This window comes from Paroedura picta, chromosome 13 (assembly GCF_049243985.1).
Source record: "Paroedura picta isolate Pp20150507F chromosome 13, Ppicta_v3.0, whole genome shotgun sequence".
Classification (NCBI taxonomy): Eukaryota; Metazoa; Chordata; class Lepidosauria; order Squamata; family Gekkonidae; genus Paroedura; species Paroedura picta.
In genome coordinates this window covers 10,061,778-10,085,745 of record NC_135381.1, presented here as the reverse complement: position 1 = coordinate 10,085,745, position 23,968 = coordinate 10,061,778, and the positions used below count along the sequence as shown (strand labels likewise).

Here is a 23,968-nt window from a genome sequence, read left to right as displayed (position 1 = left end):
CTTATATGCCACTTTTCTCTACCCGAAGGAGTCTCAAAGGGGCTTACATACATCAAGATGGAGTTCGACCTTAAGAAAGAAAGGACAGGAGCCTCGTCTTCTGATGAAAATATTTATTCTGTCTGATATATAAAGTAGACTTTCTACTCTCAGGCCTCGTCCCCAGGGGGTTCTTCTTGGCCTGCTGCAGCGTTGGCAGACGTTCGCGAGAACACTTTGGAAAGAGCATTGGAGATTTTCTCAAACTTGGAAGATTGTTGATGAGAGACGACAACCGTCTCTGGGTCGGTACCAGCATTCGCCTGATCTTCTGGAAAATAAACAGAGGCCTTGGGGTGGATTTCCATACCGCGGCGGGTTAATGGGCCAGCTTGCTTACACATTTTCTAAGGTTAGCTCTGACTTAATCCTGCAGTCAAGGCTCAACAATATAAACTAAACCATCTAAAACAGGGACAATATATTTTCAGCTGCTGGTGAAAATTTCAGTGCCCACAAATAAGGCTTTCAGACAAAACTAGACCCAAAAAAACCTCTCAAAAGGTCTAGTCTGGCAGTCCCTGTGCCCAGCTGCCATTGACAATGCCCTCCATTTCTCCATAGACCCGGCTTTCTTAACTTTTTTACTGATGAGAAACCCTTGGAACATTCTTCAGCCTCCAAGAAACCCCAGAACTGGCACCAGCGTGCAGAATATAGTAGGGGAGGATTGCTGCGGACATGCCCACCTGGGGCCCCTCATCTTCCCACCCCCTCCAGGCCCATCACTGGCCATTTTGGGAGGGATTTCACGAAACCCTGGTTGAGAAAGCCTGGTTTAGGTGGAGTAGATCACAAGACATACCTTCTTTCTCCTCACTTGATAAAGACTTGTGAATGTTTTGGTCCTGATAGACAGAGGTGATCTGAAGAAGAATGAAAAATCAGTCCATGCCTTACAAAGAATCTACCTTACAAAGAATCTGAATTATGGTCTTGATAATATAAGCCAGGGGTAGTCAAACTGCGGCCCTCCAGATGTCCATGGACTACAATTCCCAGAAGCCCCTGCCAGCAAATGCTGGCAGGGGCTTCTGGGAATTGTAGTCCATGGACATCTGGAGGGCCGCAGTTTGACTACCCCTGATATAAGCCATGTTGGATCAAACAGAAGAGGCAGTCCAAGATCTTTATTTCTCCAGAGTGGCAGATCGGATGCCTTCATGGAAGACCATAAGAACAGCATAAATACTAACCAATAGTTTGTGTCCAATTTGGATTGATTTGTTCTTCATAAATGGGAAGTGGGCCCTTGAAAACAATGCTGCTCCCTTGTTTACCGTAATGGTAGCAATGCGACGCTTTGGCTGGCTACCCAGAGACCTATGGCTTTGTAGCTCTGAAAAATCATTTCTGGAAGTAAAATCACTCCATTTTTACCTCAGAACTCAACCATTTCTGAAACATGGCCCGTTCCATATAGAGCTATTATTTACACCTCGTATACACTGGATAAACTCCACTCAAGATTTCAGGTTGTTTCTTCACTTACAAGCCATCTACCAGTCTATTCTACCCTGGAGAAAGGTTGCCCTAGTTGACCTTCTTCCTTCTAGCCTCTGTTGGGAAGGCAGTTGGCAATCTAAGGCAGGTTTTCCTAAGCACCAGCAGTAGGGAGTTGGCTGGACTCTCTCCTTGGACCCAGTTTCTGAGGCACAGCTATGTCTGTCAATATCTATTTACCTCAGGTGGCCCTGGAGTTTCTTCTGTGTCACGGGAAAGGTGCACATCCACCACAGCTGGAAGAAGAAGAAGAAGAAGAAGAAGAAGAAGAAGAAGAAGAAGAAGAAGAAGAAGAAGAAGAAGAAGAAGAAGAAGAAGAAGAAGAAGAAGAAGAAGAAGAAGAAGAAGAAGAAGAAGAAGAAGAAGAAGAAGAAGAAGAAGAAGAAGAAGAAGAGTTAACCAAGGCTAAAGCATCCAAAAGGGTCTTTTCAATGTTGGGGCAGGGCATGGAAGCAGCTCTTGGCCCCTTTGGGCACAGGGCCTGGCTCCCTTGACCAATATGGCCAGGGAGCCTCCATCTGTGCGAGAGCACCGTGAGCATCCCTGTGAACTTCCCGGGCTCCAGAGTGGAGCTGCTTCTCTTGACCACAACCCAAAGATCAATTGGGGGGGGGGACCCGACTGAGATTGCATCAAACCTTTTTCCAGCGACTCCTCTTCAGGTTCCCTGGAAAAGGGAAAGGGAGAGATTAAAAGAGAGCTACATTCCTGCATCCTGCCACATTGTCGCTGTCTGATCTCTCATCTCCCTGCCCCGTTTTCCATCTTCCTTTTCTCAGTTCAAAGTCCACGAGTAGGAGCAGATGCACCGAAATTCTAGCCCCGAGGGTGACTGCCTAGATCAGCCCTTCTCAACCTTTGAGAAGCTCTAATGCGCTTAATGAGCCTCTTGTGGCGCAGAGTGTTAAGGCAGCAGACATGCAGTCTGAAAGCTCTGCTCATGAGGCTGGGAGTTCAATCCCAGCAGCTGGCTCAAGGTTGACTCAGCCTTCCATCCTTCCGAGGTCGGTAAAATGAGTACCCAGCTTGCTGGGGGGTAAACGGTAATGACTGGGGAAGGCACTGGCAAACCACCCCATATTGAGTCTGCCATGAACACACTGGAGGGCGTCACCCCAAGGGTCAGACATGACCCGGTGCTTGCACAGGGGATACCTTTACCTTTACCTTTAATACACTTACAGGGCCCCCTGCTGTAGGTTGGCCACTTGCACAGCGAGCTAAGCTTAAAAAGGCCTAAGCTAAGAGTGAACTAACTGTACTCTTCCACCTACCTTGACTTATATATGCACAAGATGGATTTCTAGAACATTCGACCAAGAGATGCATGTGCATTAATTCAAGCACACACAAAGGAACGGATTGCATGAGTTTGTTTTCTTTCCCTTGACAAAGGGCAGACTTTCTTGCAATTAAATACATGGTATGTGACCAAAAGGGTCTTTCATCACTTCAGTTACTAGGGCTCCCCATAAACCCTTTGGCCTCCCCTTCTCACCTGTTTCAGCCTGTGGCCCCCTTCAAATGTGCCAGGGCCCCTCAGGAAGCTATATGGCCCCCATTGAGAATGGCTGTTTTAGATGACTGAGCCTGTTCTTGCTCTCTAGCACAATGTGCCATGCCACAGGTACAGGACAAGCCATCTCATGCTCTTTTTAAACTCTGCATCTATCTTGATCCTGTGGCACATGGCTCTGAAGCCACTGCTTGTGGCAGTGCCTCTCTGTATGCTCGCATTGCTGGCTCTACCATGCCCCCTTCACTCCGTGATGATCAGTAGGGGACCACTCCAGTGATACATAACTCCCAAGAGGCAACATTTCCCAGCAAGTGCTACGATCCCTTGAAAGAGGCTGATTTAATAGGAATGTTCCCTGGAATAAATTATGCCCTCTGGCTCTTACTTTTCTGCGCTCGACGGAGGAGGTCCATCAGCAGCCATGGGTGTGCCAGTCTTGCGATTGTTGAGTTCGAGGATAGAGGAAGTTTCTGCAGCAATTTTTCTACGTATCTGGGAAAGGAAGGGACTCTCTGTTGAATTGCAGTCAGCAAGTAATTCGGTGAAGTCAGCCTTGAAGGGCTGCTGTTAAGCTATTTAAGCAGCTGAGCTGTATCTGGATGCTCACTAGTGGCATCAAGTGGTCACAGGTGAGGTTACAATGGAAAAACTCCAGGCACATGTCCTGGGTATTCCTTTGTTTAAGGTGGGCTCCCGCCCACTTCCTCCTTCTTCAGAAAGAAGACCAGTGAGTGTGTGTGCTTTGCAGAAGCAAAGAGCAGTGTTCTCCATTAAGGCTGTCTGCTGATGTGTAGGCATGTAGTCTGCTTGAGCCAGCCATAGGGGCTTGCAATGTGTTTTCTTTGTAACTTTCTTTTAAGCTTTTGCACTCTGCTTCAGTAAGGAGACCGAATATGACATAATTTCTTTAAATAACCATGTAGGGAAAATTCTCTCTTTTAAACCTCAAAGTGCTGTGAGTCTGGATCTGTGCCTCATCTACAAAGGTAACTCATAACTGCAAGCTTTCAAAACCCTCTTTTATGTTGCAGTTCTGTTTCTCCAGAGGGACTCCAGAAAGTCTCCAAAAGTTCCAACACTCTCTTAGAGGCAGCATCTCAGCAACCGATGCTTTGGACATTTTAGAAAAGCAAAGGCGCAGGGATATACCACATTGGAAACTACTACTCCTCCCCTCCCTATTTTCTTTAGTGTTAACCCTGTCACAGTCTCCTTTCCCCAAAGCAAAGCTGACTAAGTCTTCAGGTGGGGAGGGGGGGTTAAGTTGGCACCATCCGTATTTAAATCAATCAAACCCCTGATGACTCTGGATGTCAAGAACTGTGAGAAGGCCCAATGACCTGTTCTTAGCATCTTCAGAAGACATAATTCAGTCCTTGGTGAACTGGGCTTCCTTTGGCTTACCATGTCTGAGTCTGATCGTTCAGGAGGCATGAGGGATAAACGACGCCCTGAGGTCCTGGTTGAAGTAGTTATCTGGGAAACATTCTCAGGAGGGAATTCACTTTTTTTTCTGATGGCTGCCTCAGTGGAAGAACTGGACAGAGTCAAAGCTGGACAGCACTTGCTCAGGGAGAGGCTCCTCTTCCGGCTGATGGTGCTGGGGGTCTTGGACAGCCCAGGATCTCCAGTAGCCTCCTGCGTGAGGTCAAGAAGAGAAGCACCTCAGAACATCTCAGAGCCCTGCAGTTCCTCTAGGGGTCGTTGAGCCCTTTGTCACTGTTGGTGGGGGATGTTCATTCCGGAAGTGGCAGGAGGGCAGAATGTAGCACGATGTGTCAACATCACACAGTTGTTCACATCTGCACATTGGCAACATGGAGGGGGGACGCTCTGGCTTTGGGGCAAAAACTCTATGGTAGAATGATTTTCTTATGAGTTTTGCCCCCAAAACAGAGCACCGGTCCCAGCTTGGTGTAGTGGTTAGGAGTGCGGACTTCTAATCTGTCGAGCCGGGTTTGATTCTGCACTCCCCCACATGCAGCCAGCTGGGTGACCTTGGGCTTGCCACAGCACTGATAAAGCTGTTCTGACCGGGCAGTGGTATCAGGGCTCTCTCAGCCTCACCCACCTCACAGGGTGTCTGTTGTGAGGAGAGGAAAGGGAATTGGAAGCTGCTTTGAGACTCCTTTGGGTAGAGAAAAGCAGCATATAAGAACCAACTTTTCTTCTTCCTCTGATGTCACTGACATGCCTGTATCGCTTATGAGTGATGTCAGCATATTACCTTTACTTCCTGCTTCTTCCTTCCCCGTGCCTGGTAAGTTCTCCCAGGTCCTGAAATCCCTCAAATGGGGGAAGAGGCTCCAAACCAGGGAATCTACAGGCCCCAACTGGGGACTGATAACCACAGGCCTGCACTAAATTAATAACGTTTGTCTATAAGTGACCCAAACAGAGAACAGCTTCCCATTCTGTAAAACAGTGAGCTTTCTTGTAAACTATGTAAACTTTCTTCATGCACTTTCTTCCTAGAGCTCTGCCTTACTTCCAATATGGAGCAAAAATAAGTCTCATGGCTGTGTTAAGGATTAGCACAATTATTTCACCCGAAATCTTGGCTAGAAGGGACACCTGACTACATGAGACACCCAGGACTCCCCTTTTCTACCCTGTTTGCTCACCTTGGGAGTTTCCTCTTTATGTCCTGCTGGAGTCGTGCTTGGGACCTCAAAATAAAAGGAAGTTTCAGCTTTCAACACTTGCTCTTTCTCCTCTTCCTCCTCCTTCACGGCGCCCTTGAACTCTCTGTCAGGTACATCCAGCAGTTCCTGGCCTGCCCATTGCATATCATGTGCCACAAGGCGGAGCATGAAGTCTTCCTGACTTGTCACATCCTTGAGTAGCTCCACTTTGGTGATGTTTGGCTTCATCAGGCTTTGAAAGGAGTTTCTGCAAACAACCTGCAAGGATCGATTATCACTCTTCCTCGCAACTTTTGGGATAACAGGGGAATGGACGCTGGAGGAGGCTGTTTTGGCCTTTGGGCTTTGGAAAAAGTGCTTGGGCCTGTTTGTTTTTCTTTTAATCGCTAGCTTGAACCTATAATGAGGCCCTGCTGGATTGGATCAGGGTAAGTCAATGAAATCCAGCATCCTCTTTCCCATAGTGGCCAGCTAGGTACCTGCAAGGGAAACCCGCAAGGAAGGCAGAAGCCTTCCAATGGTGTTTCGTTCCCCTAGCAATTGGTTGTTGGAAGAATCCAGACCTGGAGGTGCTATCGAGATGGTATTGTGATTTACCACTCAGCTATTTTTTGTTGGATAATTTAGTCCACTTCCATTTTACAATATTTTACAAATAAACTCATTCGTAGGGTGTAAGGTCTGAGAACAATGACGTTCTTCTGTCTAACCTAAGTAGTATCAGACATCCATGCCTTGCTGAATAGGACCAGTTTGGGGCCATTTAGTCCAGCTTTCTGTTTCCCAAATTGGTTGGCCACCTTGGGGATGCTTTCAAAGCCCCCATCTCCACTGTTTGGACTTGAAAACCCAGAGTTCAATTTCACTTCTCTTCTGTGCAAATCAAAGCCATGACTCCTTATATGCCATTATTTTATATTCCTTCAGGCCAACATTCCCATGCAAAATATACAAATTTAACACCAGGCAAACACCCTGACAGTTTCCAGTTATGGAAACCCAAGGTCCTCTTTCCCCCTTTGCTGTATTAACATAGGGGAAAATAATCTGAGAAATCGTAGAAATGAACCATAGCTGTGCAGCTCTAGAAGGTCATGAGGACTTGCACAGGAAACCTTGCTGATGAGGCCTTCACTGGGTAGCCTGCCATGTTCCACCCAAATTCACTACTTGAGCTGTCTACTTCCCTTAATCTAAAAATAATCAAATGATTGCCCTGGGAATTTTCTGCTTTTTTTTTTCTTTTCTTTTTTAACATTGAGCCCTTTCCCTCAAACATCCAAACCAAGTGCTTGGATGCTACGCTTGAAACCCCTTCTGGGCAGTGTCTTACAGGCTCTGCATACAAAGAATGTATTATGTTAAAACAGTGGTTCTCAACCCTCTTAATGCTGCGACCCTTTAATACTGTTCCTCCTGTTGTGGTGACCCCCGACTAAAATTATGCAAGTGTTCTTTCAAAGAAATTAAAGCGAAACTGACCAATGGTGTGAAGATCCATTGTTCATGATTGTATATAAATTGGTTTCCCCCCGGGGTTACTCAATTCAGTTCTGCCTCTTGTCCCACCATGCCCATCTTACTCTTTTCTGCTGCTCCAGTCAGACGAACGCTCTATCTCAATCTACCCCACAATGTTGTTGTCTGGATGGCACTCCCCCGGCCAAGCTGCTTGCCCTGTCGCGACCCCTGTGAAAGGGTCGTTCGACCCCCAAAGGGGTCCCGACCCCCAGGTTGAGAACCACTATGTTAAAAGTATTCCATCATCATAACTTGTACCAATATAGTTGCTCTTACCTCCCTTGGCCTCACATCCAGGTGCCCACCAAAATCCAAGGAGGAGCGTCTTTCCTTCCTTTTATACTCATGTGGTTGCTCAACATTCTTGAAGACACTCTTATTTGACAAGGACGCTTTTCTTAATTCAGTAAGGCTGACCCCAGTCCTTGAGAGGCACCTCTTGTTCAGCTTTTCCAATGGTTCTGTTTTGATCGCGAGTACCGCCAGATGTTCAGAAACGAGATTGGGGTCAACGTTTAATGGCTTATCCCCAAGGTAGGGTACTATTTTGACAGGTATGTCTTCTGAGTCGAGAAATCCATCTTCCAAGGACTCCTCCTCCATATCTTGCAGGTCCATCATCATGTCAATAGAAAGTTCTTCATCGGGATCCACATGATGGCCCATCCGAGCAACAACTTTGCTGACAATCCGATCCAGTTCCAGAGCGCTACGTGTTTCATTTTCTACGTTTTCATGGTAAGGGTTGCTGATACTGTAGCTGGAGATCTCATTGACAATGATACTCGCAACTTTGTCTGGAAATATCACTTTGGCATTCCTCATATCATTATACAGCTCTTGTTTGGACCCAGATTTTTCCAGGACTGAATGCACCACTTGGTCGACGGTTTCTTCGTATTTTGGGTGCCAGGTATGTCGTTTCTCAAATACCAGGTTGATTTTGTTCTTGGAGATATGCCTCTCTACAGATGTCTTCAGCTGGTGAGCAATATCGTTCACTTCTGCTTTAGATAACATTTTGTGCTCAGCCGATGCAACATCGTGTGGTAGAAGAAGGACTTTGGTCAGGAATCGGCTTAGGATCTCTTCCAAAAAGAGTACCGACACCACAGGGACTAGGGTGTCTGAGGACTCGTTATTTTGTTCCATGAGGTCTATGTCACTCAGAAATTTCTGGATGATCGTGTCAGATTCCAGATTTATAGTAGAAGTGGAATAAGGCAAGTCATCCTCGGACTCAGACCCTGGCTCAAAGTCACCCCTGGGAACTGCCCTCATCATGTAGCAAGAAAGTCTGTCAACAGGCTCTTCATTGGGGCTCATTAAATCATCATTCAGCGAAGCTTCTTCTGAGCTGGAATATTTCAGAATGCCTGCACGGACACAGTCAACCACCTCGCCTAGAGCCCCTCTGGCTTCTGAGTCTAACTCCTCTGCCTCGTCATCATGCTGCCAAACCTGCATACATTTTTCACTCCCCATTGGGGAATCATGACATTCTCCAGACCCCTGCAAGACTTTCACTTGAGATTCTTCAAACTCCTTAAGTATGGATTCCACTAAATCTTTAAGCAGAGATTCTGAATCAGGCCCCTTCTCCTCTGTCATACATGTCTGTGTGGATGATGGGAACAATTTGCTTATGAGTCTGTGAAAGATGTCCTTCAAAAAGTCTGATGAATGAACCCCGGCTTCTTCCTCAGTCAGCAGGGGCTTGGCAACGGAGTCTTCCTTCCTGTGTTTTGTGAAGTCATTTCTCGTATCCAGTCCGCCCACAGTTGGGTCTGGCTCTTCTGTGACATCAACCCCCCCAGGAGCCCACAATGGAAATATTCTGTGTATGATCTTTAAAAACTTGTCTTCAAGATTAGTACTAGAATAGGTGGAATCGGGGAGGAGGGCTTCAACTCTGTCAATGATAGTATCGGCTTGCAAGAATGAAAACAAATAAGGTGACGTATCTCCAGTGAGCAGAGGCTGGAAACGGTACCCTGAGCTTTCTTGGAGCATTAAAGGGGTTAGTTGTTCTGCTAAACTACGGCTCTTGTTTTCTAGCGCTTTAAAGATCTCCAGCTCCGATCCAGATTTCTCTAACAACTTCTGATAGATGGCGTTGCTTATCTGAATCACTTTCTCCGCGGTGACTTGTGGGAAGTACGAGCATCCCTCTGCACAATGAATCACCTTGACGTTAGAGAGCTGAAAGGCAAGCACGAGAGCATTGACTTGTTCCGTGACTCTGTGTCTCATTTTCTCTTCTGATAAATGGCGGTCCTTGGAGTACACCCGGAAATTTGGGGAAGACAAGATTTGACAAAAGAACGCGACAACGATATCCTCTAAAAATGCCATGGAGTGGATGCCATGGGGCCGCAGTTCCATTTTGCCTTGCCATTTGGCGAAGTTGCTCTTAGTGGAATCATTGCCACTCAAAAACGGACAGAGATGATGGTTTAGAATTTCTCTTGTGAGCAGGCTGGCCACTCGGAGGATGATCGCGTTCCCTTGGCTCAGCAGAGAATTCTGGAGTTCATGCTGGGAAGGCTGCTTTTGCAGAAGCTGGCTGTAAATCGAATTAGCGATGTCCTCCTTGTTTTCTTGGTCCAGGTCTGGAATTCTCTCCGGGATGTTTTCCAGCCTGATTTCATGGGCAGAAATCTCTGTGATCACGCAGCTCTTCAGATTTGCAGCCATTTCTGTGAAATTAGCTTCAGAGAAATCAATCTGCTTGCCTGTACTCTCTGGAGCGGTGAAAATTTTCTCCAGGAGCTGGGCGAGCAGGACTTCCAAAAGGCTGTAGGGGAAGACGGTCAGATGGCAGCCTGGAGAAGAGGATGTCTCTTCAGCCGCCGAGGACTGCAGGTGATATTTGAACATTTCATTCATAACAAAACAAGCTATCTTGGTGACGTAGAAGTTGTTTAAGCTTTCTCTGTCCGTTGGCAAGGGTTGCTGAAAGAGAACTTCGTGCAGAAGATCGCAGTACAAAGACTCCACCATGTTTTTCATGGCTTCTCCAGAAACTCTCGTTTCGCTTTCGTTTCCATAACTGCTGATCCAGATGGCTTGTGTTGAAACGGTTGCCATGATGTCTTTTTTGATCTGGGCGATTCTGTTGTAAAAGTCAGGTCCAGACGATTCTTCTTCCTGAGCTGAGCCTGCAGAAGTGCTAGAGGAGGACGGGAATATGAGTCCCAAAAGCCTATCGATGATGGCCTCTAAAATCTGATAGGAAAACACAGTCATGTAGGGCACAAGAGGCTTGACCTTACAGTCAAGCGTGCCTCCGAATAGATTTTTCTGAATGAAACATTTCATTTCCGACAAATTGGATGGCCCTCCTGTACTCAGCTGGTATCCTGCTGCTTCCTCATAGGATAAAGTGGTCACGTCTTGAGGCGAAGTATGCATCCCATCCTCCCGAGGGAAGCCCAATTTCTCTTCAGGGACTTCTTGGCTGTTGAACTGAGCTGTCGCGAGTTTTTGGGACAGCGATTTTGCCAGCATCACAGCCCCCAGGTCGTCTCCAGAATCAGGGAGTGGAATGTCTGATAAAGTTCCAGCAATCTTTGAAAATAATCCAGAGATGATTTCTTTTAAGATGCTTGGGGAAGAGGCATCTCTCGTGTCCTGGTCCAAGGGCTTGACAACAGTTCTATATATGTTGAATCTACTCATCGGCTCTCCTGTGGCGTCTGTTTGCCGAGCAGGAGACGCTTCTTGGGATAGAAAAGGCTGCAGATGTTGTTTCAGGATGTCTCCAATGAGAAAGCCCACGATTTGCTCAATAAGAGAACCGTTCTTGTTTTTCATGTCTCTCTGGATGGCTTCCATGGAGCCCGCTTTCTGTAAGATGTTGCGGGAAAGAGACTCGGCCATGTTATGAATGTCTTCCTCAGTAAATACGGATTGCTCTGGATGAGTATTCTGGATAACTTTAATTTGGTGTTTCAGAAGGTTGATTCGGATGTCATCGAGCAACTGGGTGGAAAGTTCTCTTGTGTCCGAATCCAAAGGGGGCTTTTCATCCTGAGGAAACACATGATCTCCGGCAGATGTGGAAGGGAAGATTTTTGACAGTAGCCCAGTAATCATATCTTTCAGGAATCCTGAGGATAAGAACGTGTTAAATGGAGACCTGTTCTCATTTTCCTCTTGGATGTCCCCAAACTCCTTTCCAGTGTTGCCTGTACAAACTGGAGATGAACGTGGATTCATGAGAAAATCTCCTGAAAAGAGTGGATGGAGAAGATAATCTGAGATCCCTTTCTCTATCCAACTCTTAATTGTGTCTAAGGCAGCACCATCTCTTGGGGGCCCAAGAACCTCATGTGGGACTTGTTCTTGTTCTCTTGCTATGTTGAGGCAAACAGAATTGACAATGTCATCCATGACGTCCATCAGAGGGGCTACCAAACTTTGCTCCTCTCCTTTTTGTGGTCCTGTGACCATAGACCTGCCAAACTGTACATTGATGGAGTTGGCCAATCTTTTAGCAATTTCACCTACATTGACTTCATGTGATGCTGTATCCATCTTCATTTTGTCCCCAGAGCCTTGGAAGATCTTGGTTAAAACTCTATTAACAATTTCTTCTAACTGTTTGGCTGGGAAAACTCCTGCAGAATATACAGAAGGCTTACAGATGCTGTCCAGAACCGTCTTGACAATGTTCTTAGACAAAGCTTCAGTATCAGGACTAGAGTAAGGGGCTTGATCCTTAGGGGCAAAAGTTTGGAGATGATGCTGGCTGATTTCTTGAATGATGAAGCTAGTGAGGTTGTCAACAAGGTTGGTGCTACGGCACGTCACCTCCTTCTGCATCAGTGACTGTGAGCCAGACTTCTTCAACATTTTTGTGTAAACGGAATCCACCATGCTCTGGATCTCTTTCTCTGAATGTAAATTGCACCGGTCGTCTTTCTTGGCCACCCAGATTTTGTGCTTTGCAATGGATCTCATCACTTGGTTGATCATATAGGAACAGAGGTCATCGAATTCGGCCTGTGATATCTCCCACTTGTCCTGCTTCGGGTCAGCGCCATCAGAGGGCGGGAGGAACTGAGCTACAAGTTGGTTTATTACCCTTTCTAAATACTTCTGGGATAAGATGGTAATGTAGGGTGGAGGAGGCTGTTTTGGCTTGGGGGCTGTAGAAAAGCTGATGTGCTGTTCAATTCTCTGGATGACTTTTCCAGCCTTAATACTTTTGTAAGCACTCCTGGGCAACCTCTTGCACACGGAAGGAGGCAGCTGATAGTCCAGAATTTCCACCAAGATAATCTCCGCTGCCCGTTCAGCCATGCTATCAATGTCTCTTACGGTGCCTTTCTCAGCAGCCAACTGGAACCCAAACTCTCTCAAAATAGAGTCAACTAGTTTGTTGATCGTTCGGCTGTCCACCGGTGGGAAGAGTGTCTTCTGCTCCCCCCTTGGCAGAAGCCCAACTCCAGCCTTCTTAAACTCACCGACGAGCGCATTCACAAACAACAGGTTCATTTCCTGCATGTTAACGCAGGAAACATCCTCGTATTTGGGGCGGAGGGAGGCATATATTCTGACCAAGAGTTGAACCATAATCTCCTCCAAAAATGTTGCCGAATAGATCATAGAAAATTTCGGGTGGAACTGGCTGGGGTCAGGATGGCTCCTCACACGGCCCGTTTCTCTTCCGTAAGACTTCTTGATGTAAGAGGCAGTGAAGGGCTTCCTTGCGCACAGTTTGCCGGTGGGTGTGGCTGCTCTATAGCCAAAGGTGCTGTGTTGCAGCGTTGACTCCAAGAGGGACCTGTTCTTCTCTCGTGCATTCTTTCGTGGAAGATGCCTCCCTGGAACGGGCATTCTGGGTTCTTGCTTTCTACCTCTTGGCATTGAGGAATATGTCTCGCTTTTACCGTACCTTGCATACTGAACATGGGGTTTTCTAGAGGCTGGCTGTTTGAACCCGACTGATTTTCTGGAGAAGGCATCCAGGTTCCTAGGCTGCTCAATGCTGAGGGAAAGCTCCGTCAGAACAGGCTTTACCAATGTGTGCGCCAGCATGTCCAGTGCCGATTCATAGGACGATGCCCCTGACTGATCCTCCACCCATGGTTCCTCGGAATACTTAATCTCGTATGTGCAAATGGAGGCGCTTGAGTCCACCTGGTGGGCTTTCATCCCTTGTCTTGAATGCAAAACAACTGCGTGGTCAGTCTCGTGATTTCTGACATCGCAGATTTGCTCATCTTCAGGGAATTCATCAAAAGCGAAAGCCTGGGTAAACTTGTCCGTCATGAGGCATTTTTCTAAAAGAGCCCGGATGAGCTTTTCGCTGACAACATCGAGGAGGAGAATGGATTTCGGGGAGAGTCCTAGATTGCCGCTAGCGATACTGTTTGTTAACCTACAAGCAGGAGGACAAATTGAAGAGCAAAAGCGTTGTTGTTTGGCCAGGAGTTGTGCCTCTCGATAAGACATCATGTTCTGACAATGGTCATCCAAAAAGGGCCCTGCAAAATTGCCCTGAGCCTGAGCTGGCAGCAGGGAATCGAAAATGATGTGCAAGACTTTGTTGACTACATCTTTGGATTCCTCATTTTTTAAATGATGGATGAAACGGTCTAGATTGGAAGCAATGCAACTGAGCCTCTGGTTCTTGTGGGAAATCAAACCCGCCGTGGGCAGACACATTGTCCCTCCAACATCACTTGGGTCCTTGTCATCTATTTGGGCATTTCTGCTAAAGTGAGGAGATGAGAAGTGGGGGTGAGGCAAGAAATCTCTGCTGTTTCCATCTGTCTCGTAGTTACCTCTCCTATCAATTTCCAGGGTCAATACGTTGGCCACTGCCTTCACAAGAGGATGATAAACATCATCAAAGTCAGCCAAACAGGGAGGTGGGATATAAATGTACTTGGCTTTCCCCACCAATAGGCCTTTCCATTTCGCAGGTTCTTGCAACAGATTTCTCTCGCACAAGACCCCCATGATAAGGGTTGAAACTCGGTTGGCCAGTTCTTCAATATTCAAGGGTGGGGTTTTTGACCCTGTTAGCCCATGTTCAGGGCAGTAAGAGTCCACTGAACAGAACATGGAGACAGTGTTTTCATTGTTGTCATTCCTCTCTTGTGCGTTTTGTCTAGGCCTGACATTGGAAATGCTTGAGAGTATTTTAGAAATTACTGCTTGGGTCAAAGGCTCCCAAAGCAGATCAAGGCACGAGGCTGACTCTTGGCTGGAAGGCAGGTATGTGCTTCTCCAGATCGGTTTCCAAAGCTTTTGCTTCCACGGTAGCAAAGAAGTTCCATGGTCTTTCTCTTTTGAGGGTTCTATGAAAGGAAATGGTGCTTATATTGAGGAGCCATTATTATCAACCACACAAATTCTGTGCCAAAAACATCTATAGAAATTATAGAGACCTTATCTGTTGCACATAATATATTTCTGGTAAGGCCTTGGAGGAGGAGCATGTCTCATAGCTTAAGTGCCACTCAGCGCTTAACACCCACTCAGGGCAGCTGTCCTGCCCCTGAGTGCCTCCTCCTCCAACCAGCTCGCCTGTCTGTCCGGCAGCCAGCCAATCACATTCCGTACCCCACCCTGGACCACCCCCTCCCCCTTCCACTTCCGTCTGAGGCTCGGAGGCTGCAGATCCCTGCCGCATGAGAGCTGCCCATGTTGGTGAGTTTCCTAACAGCAGCTTGCAGCCTTTCCGGGGGGGGGGGGAGGCTGTCCACTGAATTCTTCCACCCCACCCTCCAATTCTAGCACCCGTTGTATTCCTGAATGCAATGGACTTAGCCCCTATTTTTAAAATAATAAGTCTACATTTCATGTAGAATTTCGCTGCTTCACATCGTCTGTTAAGTTCTATTAGTCACAGAATAGGGAAGGAATATTTGAAAGGCACTGATTTTTCTGACCCCCAAATCACTGTGAAAACTTGATTAGTCACCTTTCTGGCTTTTGAGGTTTTGGTTCACAGCCCAGCTAATGGCTGCAGTCCACCTTGGTGCCACATGCAAATAGCATGAGCTGGTAAAATATGGCGAGCTGGCCCTAGACATGCCTACGAATGTTCAACCAGAAGGGATCAAAACATGGGTCTTAGAAGGTTTAAAATCTGAGCCCTGAGAGAAAAGGCTAAGACATGGGAATGTTCAGCCCGGAGAAGATGAGGTTGTTAGGGGACATTATTGCTCTCTTTAAAAAAATTAAAAGGTTGTCACTTGGAGGAGGGTAGGGAATGATTCCTGTTGGCAGCAGAGGATAGGACCCACAGTAAAGGGTTTGAACTCCGTGTAGAATACCACTGGCTAGATAGCAGGGGGTGGGTGGGTGGGTGGCTGGGATTCACTGTCAGAGTAGCTCAGCAGTGGAATAGGCCACCTAAGGAGGTGGTGAGCTCCCCCTCAATGGTGGTCTTTAAGCAGTGACTGGAGAGATACTTCTGCATGCTTTAGGCTGATCCTGCATTGAGCAGGGGTTGGACTAGATGGATTGTCTGGCCCTTTCCAACTCTATGGATCTATGATCCAAGATTCTCAGGAAAGCTGAGTTCTCAGCTCCATATCATGTTCTTCTGTGAACTTCAGACAACTGCACCAAAGCTGTTATGCTTTGGCATAAGCAACACTGGGGTCTGTTTCCCAAAATGAAAGGGTCCATATTTGTTCTACTTATTTATTTAGGATTTGATAACTCAACCTTTCTCCTAAAACGTCCAGTTGGCCTTTGCTTCATAAACCAAAGGAAACATAGAGGTGAAAATGAGAAATGGCAAGTAAAAGCACAACAAAATGAGAAAAGGAGCAGACATCATTACATGTAACATCCAACCAATGAGGTTTCTTGCAGAGTAAAAAAACAACAACAACCATACAGGGAATCTGATTGAGGAGGGAGTGATATATCCAACATTCCATTGCAGAAAATACGGCTCTCTGGTAGCTACCTTCTGAGTTACCTGGAGGAGATCTGAATTAATGGGCCAGTTTATAAGGGGGTCAAAGATGGTTTGGTTCCACCGGTCAAAGACTAAAATTTGATGGAAGACTACAATTTGATGGAAACCAAGGTTTCAGTTTCTCACTTGTGATTTGTGTAGGGTCTCGAGTCTTTTTGTCGGCTACCTACTCAAAGGATGTGGGGAGCTGTAGGCGTTTTACAGAGGGAGATTACTGAGGTTACTAGTGGGGTTTTATTCTTATTAGCTATGATTTTACTTTAGAATTATAAGCCACTTTGAGTCACAAGGGAAAGGTAGACCAGAAATACTTTAAGCCAATGAATACCTGGCAATTGATCTCTGAATGCGGATATGTAATGTTACTTATTATTGAAGGGAGGCGTTCAATTAGACCCCTTGGATAGTTATGAGATATTTGACATTTCCCCAAATCAAAGTAATGCTGAGACAACAGCAGATCTGGCTGCTGAGCAAGCATGGCATGATGTGTCCCAAGCTCTTCTGACCCACCTTGGGTTGTGACCTTGATCAGCTCTTTGATGACACATAGCACGATATGGTCGGCCAACATCTGGATCTCGCGGGGCTCCGGCATGTGAGTGCAAGCCAGCAGCTCCATCTTCTTGTGCTTCTTGGGGCTCTTGGAGAGGGGTTGCGTGCTCTCCCACTTGGAAAGCAGGGTGCTCCCATCCCGCATGAGAAGCAAGCTCTCTTCTGTTGACGTGTTGGTCTTCTCGCCGGAATCCGTCAGTCTCCTTTCCCATCGGCTGAATACGGTTTGCTTGGCTGGTTTTGGTTCTTCGAAAACCGAGGAGAGACAGGTTCTTGTGGGTGGTTTCTCTTTCAGTGGACAAAGGGATTTCAATTTCTCGATGCAGCTAGCTTGGACAACCGGCTCATTCTCCAGTCCAAACTCGGATAAAATAGTGTTCACTATCATATTGGCAGCGTGGGTGAGCTTCACGGGGCAAGTGGCAGGATAGCAGGTATTCTCTGGGACCATAAGAGGTCGACTGTTTGGAAGAGGTTCATGGTGGACAACTCCCACCTCCTCCGTCTGGCCTGCAGCTTTGGAAATAGCTCCTGGTTCTTCTGTTCTGCTAAACAGTTTTTCCAAAATGCTTCCCTTCAGAATGGGCTTTTGTCTAGGAAGCCAGTCATCCCCCAAGAAACTGAACTTTGATTTAGTTGGATCCTTGTCCGGTCCATGGTGTTTGGTGGCTCTTGCCCTGGCCACTGATGCACAACAGGACAGGCCTTTGTGCCTCTCTGCCACCGTGTGAATGTCACACTCGGAAAAATGTGACTTAGAAGGATGCTGAGATGGAATCTCCTCCTTGATTTCACCTTCCTCTAAATAGATGACCTTTGCAGGTCCTTGGATTGGGGGACAACTATCACTCACCTCAATCTTCCTGTATCTAGTGGATGCCTTTTTCATCCCAGGAAATGCAACTTGATTCTGAGCTGTGGTTTTATCCCTTACGAAGCCTTGCCCTGCCATTTCTAGCTGAAGATTCTCCACCATTAACTCAGAAGTGACTTCAGTAAGGCTCTCGGTGCATCGGTCCAGCATGACACTTAACGTCTCGCTCAGCACCAGACTATCGGATGAGCTGCTAAACAGCGTGGCTTCCTTCTGGCTCAGTTGTTTGTCCAAGATCCATTTGATAGTTTCCAGAATGCTACTGACTGCATTGTTCGCGTACACATTCAGCTCGGAGTGAAGCATTTGTACCTCCCGAAAGGCAGCTTCGACGCACTCCTTGGTGATCGTGCTGCTCCACTTGGAAAAGTCCAGGACACTACGGGATGGCCCTAAGGTAGAAAATGACCGTATACCAGCAGTTCCAAACGTTTCCCTTCCACTGCCCACTTGGGTTGAAAGGGAATGTAATGACCGGGTTGCTTGCGCAAACGAAAGGCTTTCCAGTGGGAATTTCACGATTTCCATGAAGTTACACTTGAACTCCCTTCTAAAGTGGCGAGTGACAAAGGTCTCCAGAATGAGAACAACACAGTCAATGGTCTCTTTGGCCATCCTGTCAATTGCATCCATAGAAGCCTTCAATGAAGCAGTGCAGAAATGAAGCTTTGGTTGGGCGATTCGATGTTTGCCTATTCTTGGGGACCCTTTGGAGGTAGCCTGGTCTTTCCTTTCTGGAAAAATGATCTGTTCTGGGGTACAGGGCACACTGTGTGCCAAACATTTCTGCACACTTTCGAACACGTTTGCCACAATATCTCTTGCGACTGAGCCTATCTCTGCCTGAGAATTGCTATGGGGGAATCCCAAGGTTTCACTCCTTTTCAAATTAAAGCAGAATAACTTTTCGCTGAGCTCTCCTGGAGTCCTCTTCAAAAGCCATACAGATGGTTCCAGGTCGTGAATCCTCATGAAAACCTCCCTGACGATATTCTCCATCCCTTGAAGCATTTTGAAGTTTTCAATAATGTTGGCCTCCGTCAGTGGCTGCTGTTCGAAGATGTGTTTCAAAATGCCTTCTTTGGGGAGAACTTCTTTGAGGTAAGATCGAAATTCATCGTGGAATTTACATTTTGCTTTGGGGGATTCGGGGTGAAAGTGTGACTCTGTCCAATGAAGGTCATCCAACCTGAAACTTCTTAAAGCGGGATGTTTGTGAAAGTGGCAAAGGTGAACGTCGTCCTTATGCAGCTCTTGCACAACGGAATAAAGCAAGTCATTCACTATGGAGATCTGGTGAGAGGACAACGTGTTGATTCGCAAGATCGTCCGTTGAAAATCTTCGGTTCTGAAGGCATCCATTATGGTTCCAAGAACTTTGCTCACAATGTCTTTAGCGTAGATGGTCAAGTCCAACTTGGTCAAGCTCAGACTCGTGGGAGAACCTTCAGGCTCCTCTGAGAAAGTTCTTGGTCTGCACACTGCCCCATCCCCGGCCTGCATGTTGCACTGAAAGGTCCAATGTGGTTTCCATTTCTGTTGAGCAGACCCTGGGAGGATCTCTTCCAAATTTGTTGTGACAAAGCAGGCAATTTTATTCAGAATGTTTTGGACCAGCTCTTCAGCCAAGGGTTGTAGTTGGGGCTGGCGATTAGATTTAGATGATGCCATCTTCTTGGTGTCTGAAACTCCCCTGAAATGGGAATCGTCCATCAATGCTGTGCCTTTATGAATGCCTGAACTATCCAAATCCAGCTTTGAGTCACTGGAGCTAAAGAGGGTGTCCGTGATAATGGAATACATCTTATGAAGCACACTGTCAACAATCTCACTAGCAACCCTGCCAACTTGTACCTGGGAAGCTGTCTCCATTCCACCATGGTAGGTCGAAGCCTTTGGTTCTGAACTGGGAAATATGGAATCATTATTTAAAGATGGCAAATGCCCCAAATCTCCCACTATTCTTTGGGTGATCTGATTCAGGACCTCTTCCACTCTTGCTGACAATGGGAAGATCCCCTTCTGCCCCAACAGATGCGTCCTAAAAATCTTTTTCAGAACCCTTTTCTGGACTTCATTTTCCGTGAAGGCTATTTGATCAGATAAGACTGCAAGGAGCTGGTTCAGCATTTCATGAGCAGAGGCATTTTCTTTATAAGGGAGAGTATTTGGGGAAGACAGAGCCTCCCCTTGGAAGTCTTTCTTAATGAGCTGCAGGATGGTAAAGGTCAGTTTTTCAGCACACAGTCTTATGTTGGTTTGCGAGTCCTGAACCGCTAATTTTGCTTTCTGATAGTGACATCCCACCTCGTTCTCTCTTGTTCCCAGTGGGGTTGGGCTTTGAAGACCAGGAGTTGCAACGGAGGACTTCCCTTTAGCTGTGGATTGCTTTTCACACTGGGCAGCCTGAATCCATTCTGATGCCAGTTTCTCTTCTGCAAAAGATGCAAGCCTGAGGAAAATGTTATCAACGAGAGATTTCATGAGACCTTCAGGAGAAACCTCCTTCAAATCTGAAAGCTTTTTATCAGCAAAGGGACTCCTATTTCTGCTGCCTGGGATTTGGTGGGAGCCCTTTTCAAAGTCTACCAAATGGCCCCCGAGGTCCGCCTTGACCTCTCTGTTTGATAGCTGTACGAGAGGCTCAACTGCCTTCTGAACAAAATCATAGACAAGTGGCTGGAGCCGGTCTGAGAGTGACCCTTTCATGCTCATGCTCACTGCGAGAGCTGGACACAGATCTTCAAGAACGATGTCTACCACCTTATCAGAAACCACTGACACATCGCATTTAGGAACAGCTGACTTGGAAATGGGTTTTCGGGTGGCATCAGCAGCTATCTTTGGAACAGGGAATTCCCCTATTCCACATGTGCTGAATGTCTCAGCATCTTGTGAAGAAGGTGGGAGATGGCTCCTATTGAACATTATCATCTGGTAGATTTCATTTAAAATACTCTCGACTGTGTTTTGGATCTGGGCGCGAAGATCTCGTTTATAATTCGGATTCTTCCGGAGAAGCTTTTCCAAAGTTCCTTCTTCCTGCGCAGCAGGATACTGCAACTCAGACTGGTGCTCTTGTGGACTGAAAATATCCAAAACCAGGTTGACAATCTGACTTGCCGCTATGCTTTCGGAAAAGATAATCGGTGGGGTAGCGATCTTCTCCATTTCCTGGTCTAAGCCATGCTTTAGGTTTTGCAGGATCACCCTGGCGACTTTCTGCGCATATGTTTTTAGATCAAAGTTAGGCAACAGGGGCATGTTTTCAGCCTTTTCCTTGACCTCCAAAATAGAGTGGTTGACAAAGTGCAAAATGTCTTTGATGTTGGTGGTCAAAGAACCAAACTGAGTTTCTAACAGTTTCCTCATGTCTTGATCTATATGGGAAGAAAAGTCTGAACTCGTTGAAGTCTTTAGGTTATGTACGTCTGAACAAAACTGAAACTCTACTTTGGATGTGACAAAAGCTTCCAATTTTCCTAAGATGGTTTCCACCAGATCATTAGCTAGGTTGAGTTTCAACGGAACGTTGCTCATTGACTTGGTGACTTCATCAGTCGCGGCTTGAGGTTCCCCTTCCTGGGTTCCTGGTTCAGACGCCATCCCTGGGTCTACAAAATGCACTGCAGGCAGGCCTTTTCCTGCCTCGCTGGCTTCTTTCTCGGTGTTTAATAGGCTGTGCTGCTTGCTGTTAGGGCCCTCAGCATCAGCTAAGGTGGCACATGATAATTTCTGGAAAAGAGTTTTCACCAGCTCCCCTGTGAAATTGCTGACATCAGAGTCTGAGATGGGAGGCTGGCCGTGGAACTGAGTCTGCCTTTTGGAAGCTGGTTGCTCCTCTTGTGGATGTTGCTGGATGTCCACGTGGGCGAGAGACGGAGGAGGAGGAGCAGGTGGCCAAATAGGCCAAACAGCCCAAATATGCTGGAAAACATCGTCCAAGAGTTCCCGCACCGTTGCCAGAAGCAGAGGTTGTTCTTCATCCTTGAATTCGATTTCAATTTTTTTCAGGACCTGATACAAAGTCCAACTTGTGGTCTTGGCAGGTTGTCCAGCATTTGGCATTTCTTCTGCTGGGAAGCCAACTCTTTCCTCCCCTTGGACGGAGCTGAAAAAGACATCTTGCACAAAAATGTCTGGATGGTTTCCTGTCTTTTCAAACTTGATTGACTTTGCCTTCTCTTCTTCCTCCAGGGATCCTGCTCCGCTTTCTGGGGCTGACTTAGCACCAGCTTGGCTTCTCTCTCTGGACTCCAGGTTGCGACTCTCATAGGTTGCTCTGCCTTGGGCCACAGTTGTGATGGACACTTTCTGATCCTTAGCATCAGGGGACGCCATTTCATTGAGTTCAATGCCTGCTGTTCCCTCGACTTCTGCATCAATTACCATTCCGGGGACATTAACAGGAGAAAACGGTTTTCTCATTCCTTTCTCAGCCGTGTAAAGGGTCGTGGTTGTCACAGCAGGTCTTGCCTCCTGGCCGGCAAGGTGCTCTTGCATTTCAGGACTGGCTCTGGATTTCACCGGTAGAGAAATACCTTTGAGTTTCTCTGTACTTAGGCTGTTAAAGACATCATTAATGAGCTGCAGGATGATGGAGCTCTCTCGAATTGGGAGCAATCCTTCATGACTCATCTGCCTCTGGATGAAGCTCAGGACACGACTGATCATCTCTTCCACATACTGGAGGATGTTGGTCTCGGAAGAAGCCACTGTCTTGGACACTATTTTACGGATGGTCTCTTTGACAATCAAGTTTGCCGCTTCAGATTCTACATTATGAGGAGGAACTGCAGTGTAGATCTGTTCCAGAGGCTTACCAATGTCTTTTATTTTGGCACAAAGTTCAAGCTGGTACAGCTTTGTTTGGCTGGAAGTCGAAAACACGTTCAGTTTCTCCCTGATCATCACAACCATTTCCTCAGCAATTCCCCACACGGAGTCAAAGGAAAGGGGGATCCGAGCTCTCCAGAAAGTCGGATCTGGAACGCTGTTTTTCCCAGAGACTACGATGCAGGTGGCTTTGCAGCCTGCAGCAAAGTTGTTCTTGGAGAGGATGTCCACGTAGGTCCTCTGAGCCGCAGCCTGGAGCTTGTCCAGGACATTATCGACAATGTCAGTGGCCATGAAACTGGAAATCCTCGAGACAGAACCGCTTGGAGAGACGTCCGCCGGCCGGCTGCCTAAGAGGCTCTCCGAAATGGACTCCAGGAGAACCTCAGTGGTAATGGAGAGAGAGCTTGCGGTGAGACCCAGGTCCTTTAATATTTGTTTAAAAACGTCTTCAAGTAGAATTGCAGCCACTTGGGTGAGGTAGGACTTAAGATCGGCAAAAATGCTCCTGAGATCCTTGAAGGCCACTGACCCTATCAGGTCTGCATTAACCTTGGGAGGCTTCTGGGCCCTGCCCCCAAATGGCATCCCTTCCAGTTCAGTGGCATTCTCTGCTTTCGGAAGGACCCCCTTTTTTTTCAGCATGGCGGGCAACATGTGCCTGCGTTTGCTGTGGCAAGAAGTGCTTTCCGTCTCAGGGGGGCGCACGGGGTATTTTGGGAACTGGCTGAGCTGGCTGTCCGATTTGGAGCTCTTCACACTCGTCATAGTGGACAAAAGTCCGCTATATTTGGACGGGGACATAAATATGGCGGCCTTCCCGCTTGTGAACTTCCTTTGGAAGGGGTCGTTATCCCAAGACGTGTGGGTGCTCTTGAAGGAAGCGGAGTTGGAGGAAAGCACGGAGGTGTGCTTCCCACTTGTGGTCTGAAAGTCACTCAGAGAGGTGGTGGGCTTGATGCTGGTGTCGGTGAAGCTGACCTTCCTGGTGGACGCGCAAGGAAGGCTTCCGTAGATGTTGCAAAGATCTTCATTGCAGGTGCTACAACTGCTGGAGTTGTCTGAAGAGAGGACAGAGTCTTCCGAAACCGTGTACACTTGAGTCTTCACCCGCTCTTCGAACTTGGTGAGGGCTGGGTAGAGGATGGTGGTCACGGCCGACACCACCCAGGTCATGACGTTCTGGATGATGCTGTTCAGCTCAGAAACAGATACCTAGCACAGACACAAGAGAGAAGAAAGGGAACATGACTCAACATGGGACATCTATGCAAAAGAGGCCAGGTGAGGAGCAGCATTTGTGGAGGTGGGAGAGCTCCTCTCCATGCTCCAGGTCACTATTGTTTTTCTTTCGATGAAGCCTTGAGGGGAGCCATGCTATGATGCTTAAGGCAAAAAGACTTTCCTGCTTTCCATTATAAACCCTCATTTCATTGCATGTTGACATTTTGGTGGTCATTAAGGAAAAGGAGAGCCGGTTTTTATCCCCTGGCTTTTTACTGTCTGAAGGCGTCTCAACGTGGCAT

The 23,968-nt window shown here is 47.1% G+C and overlaps 2 protein-coding genes across 3 annotated transcripts in view; one reads left to right on the top strand and one right to left on the bottom strand.

The window, feature by feature from the left end:
• LOC143823103 (immunoglobulin lambda-1 light chain-like) overlaps positions 1 to 23,968 on the top strand; it is a 134,232-nt gene that overhangs the window by 20,647 nt on the left and 89,617 nt on the right. The gene's annotated exons all lie outside the window — the stretch shown is intronic.
• LOC143823101 (fibrous sheath-interacting protein 2-like) overlaps positions 124 to 23,968 on the bottom strand; it is a 41,810-nt gene continuing 17,965 nt past the window's right edge. The window contains exons 17-25 of one of the 2 annotated variants that reach the window (XM_077309020.1): positions 16,691 to 23,657; positions 7,504 to 14,540; positions 5,686 to 5,964; positions 4,466 to 4,699; positions 3,447 to 3,553; positions 2,181 to 2,209; positions 1,723 to 1,778; positions 845 to 905; positions 124 to 310 (exon numbers count right to left, since the gene is read on the bottom strand). In XM_077309020.1, the coding sequence (XP_077165135.1) occupies positions 150 to 310; positions 845 to 905; positions 1,723 to 1,778; positions 2,181 to 2,209; positions 3,447 to 3,553; positions 4,466 to 4,699; positions 5,686 to 5,964; positions 7,504 to 14,540; positions 16,691 to 23,657 (14,931 nt within the window). In that variant the 3' untranslated portion in view covers positions 124 to 149. The remainder of the gene's footprint in view (positions 311 to 844; positions 906 to 1,722; positions 1,779 to 2,180; positions 2,210 to 3,446; positions 3,554 to 4,465; positions 4,700 to 5,685; positions 5,965 to 7,503; positions 14,541 to 16,690; positions 23,658 to 23,968) is intronic. The other variant, XM_077309021.1, reaches the window with a different exon arrangement.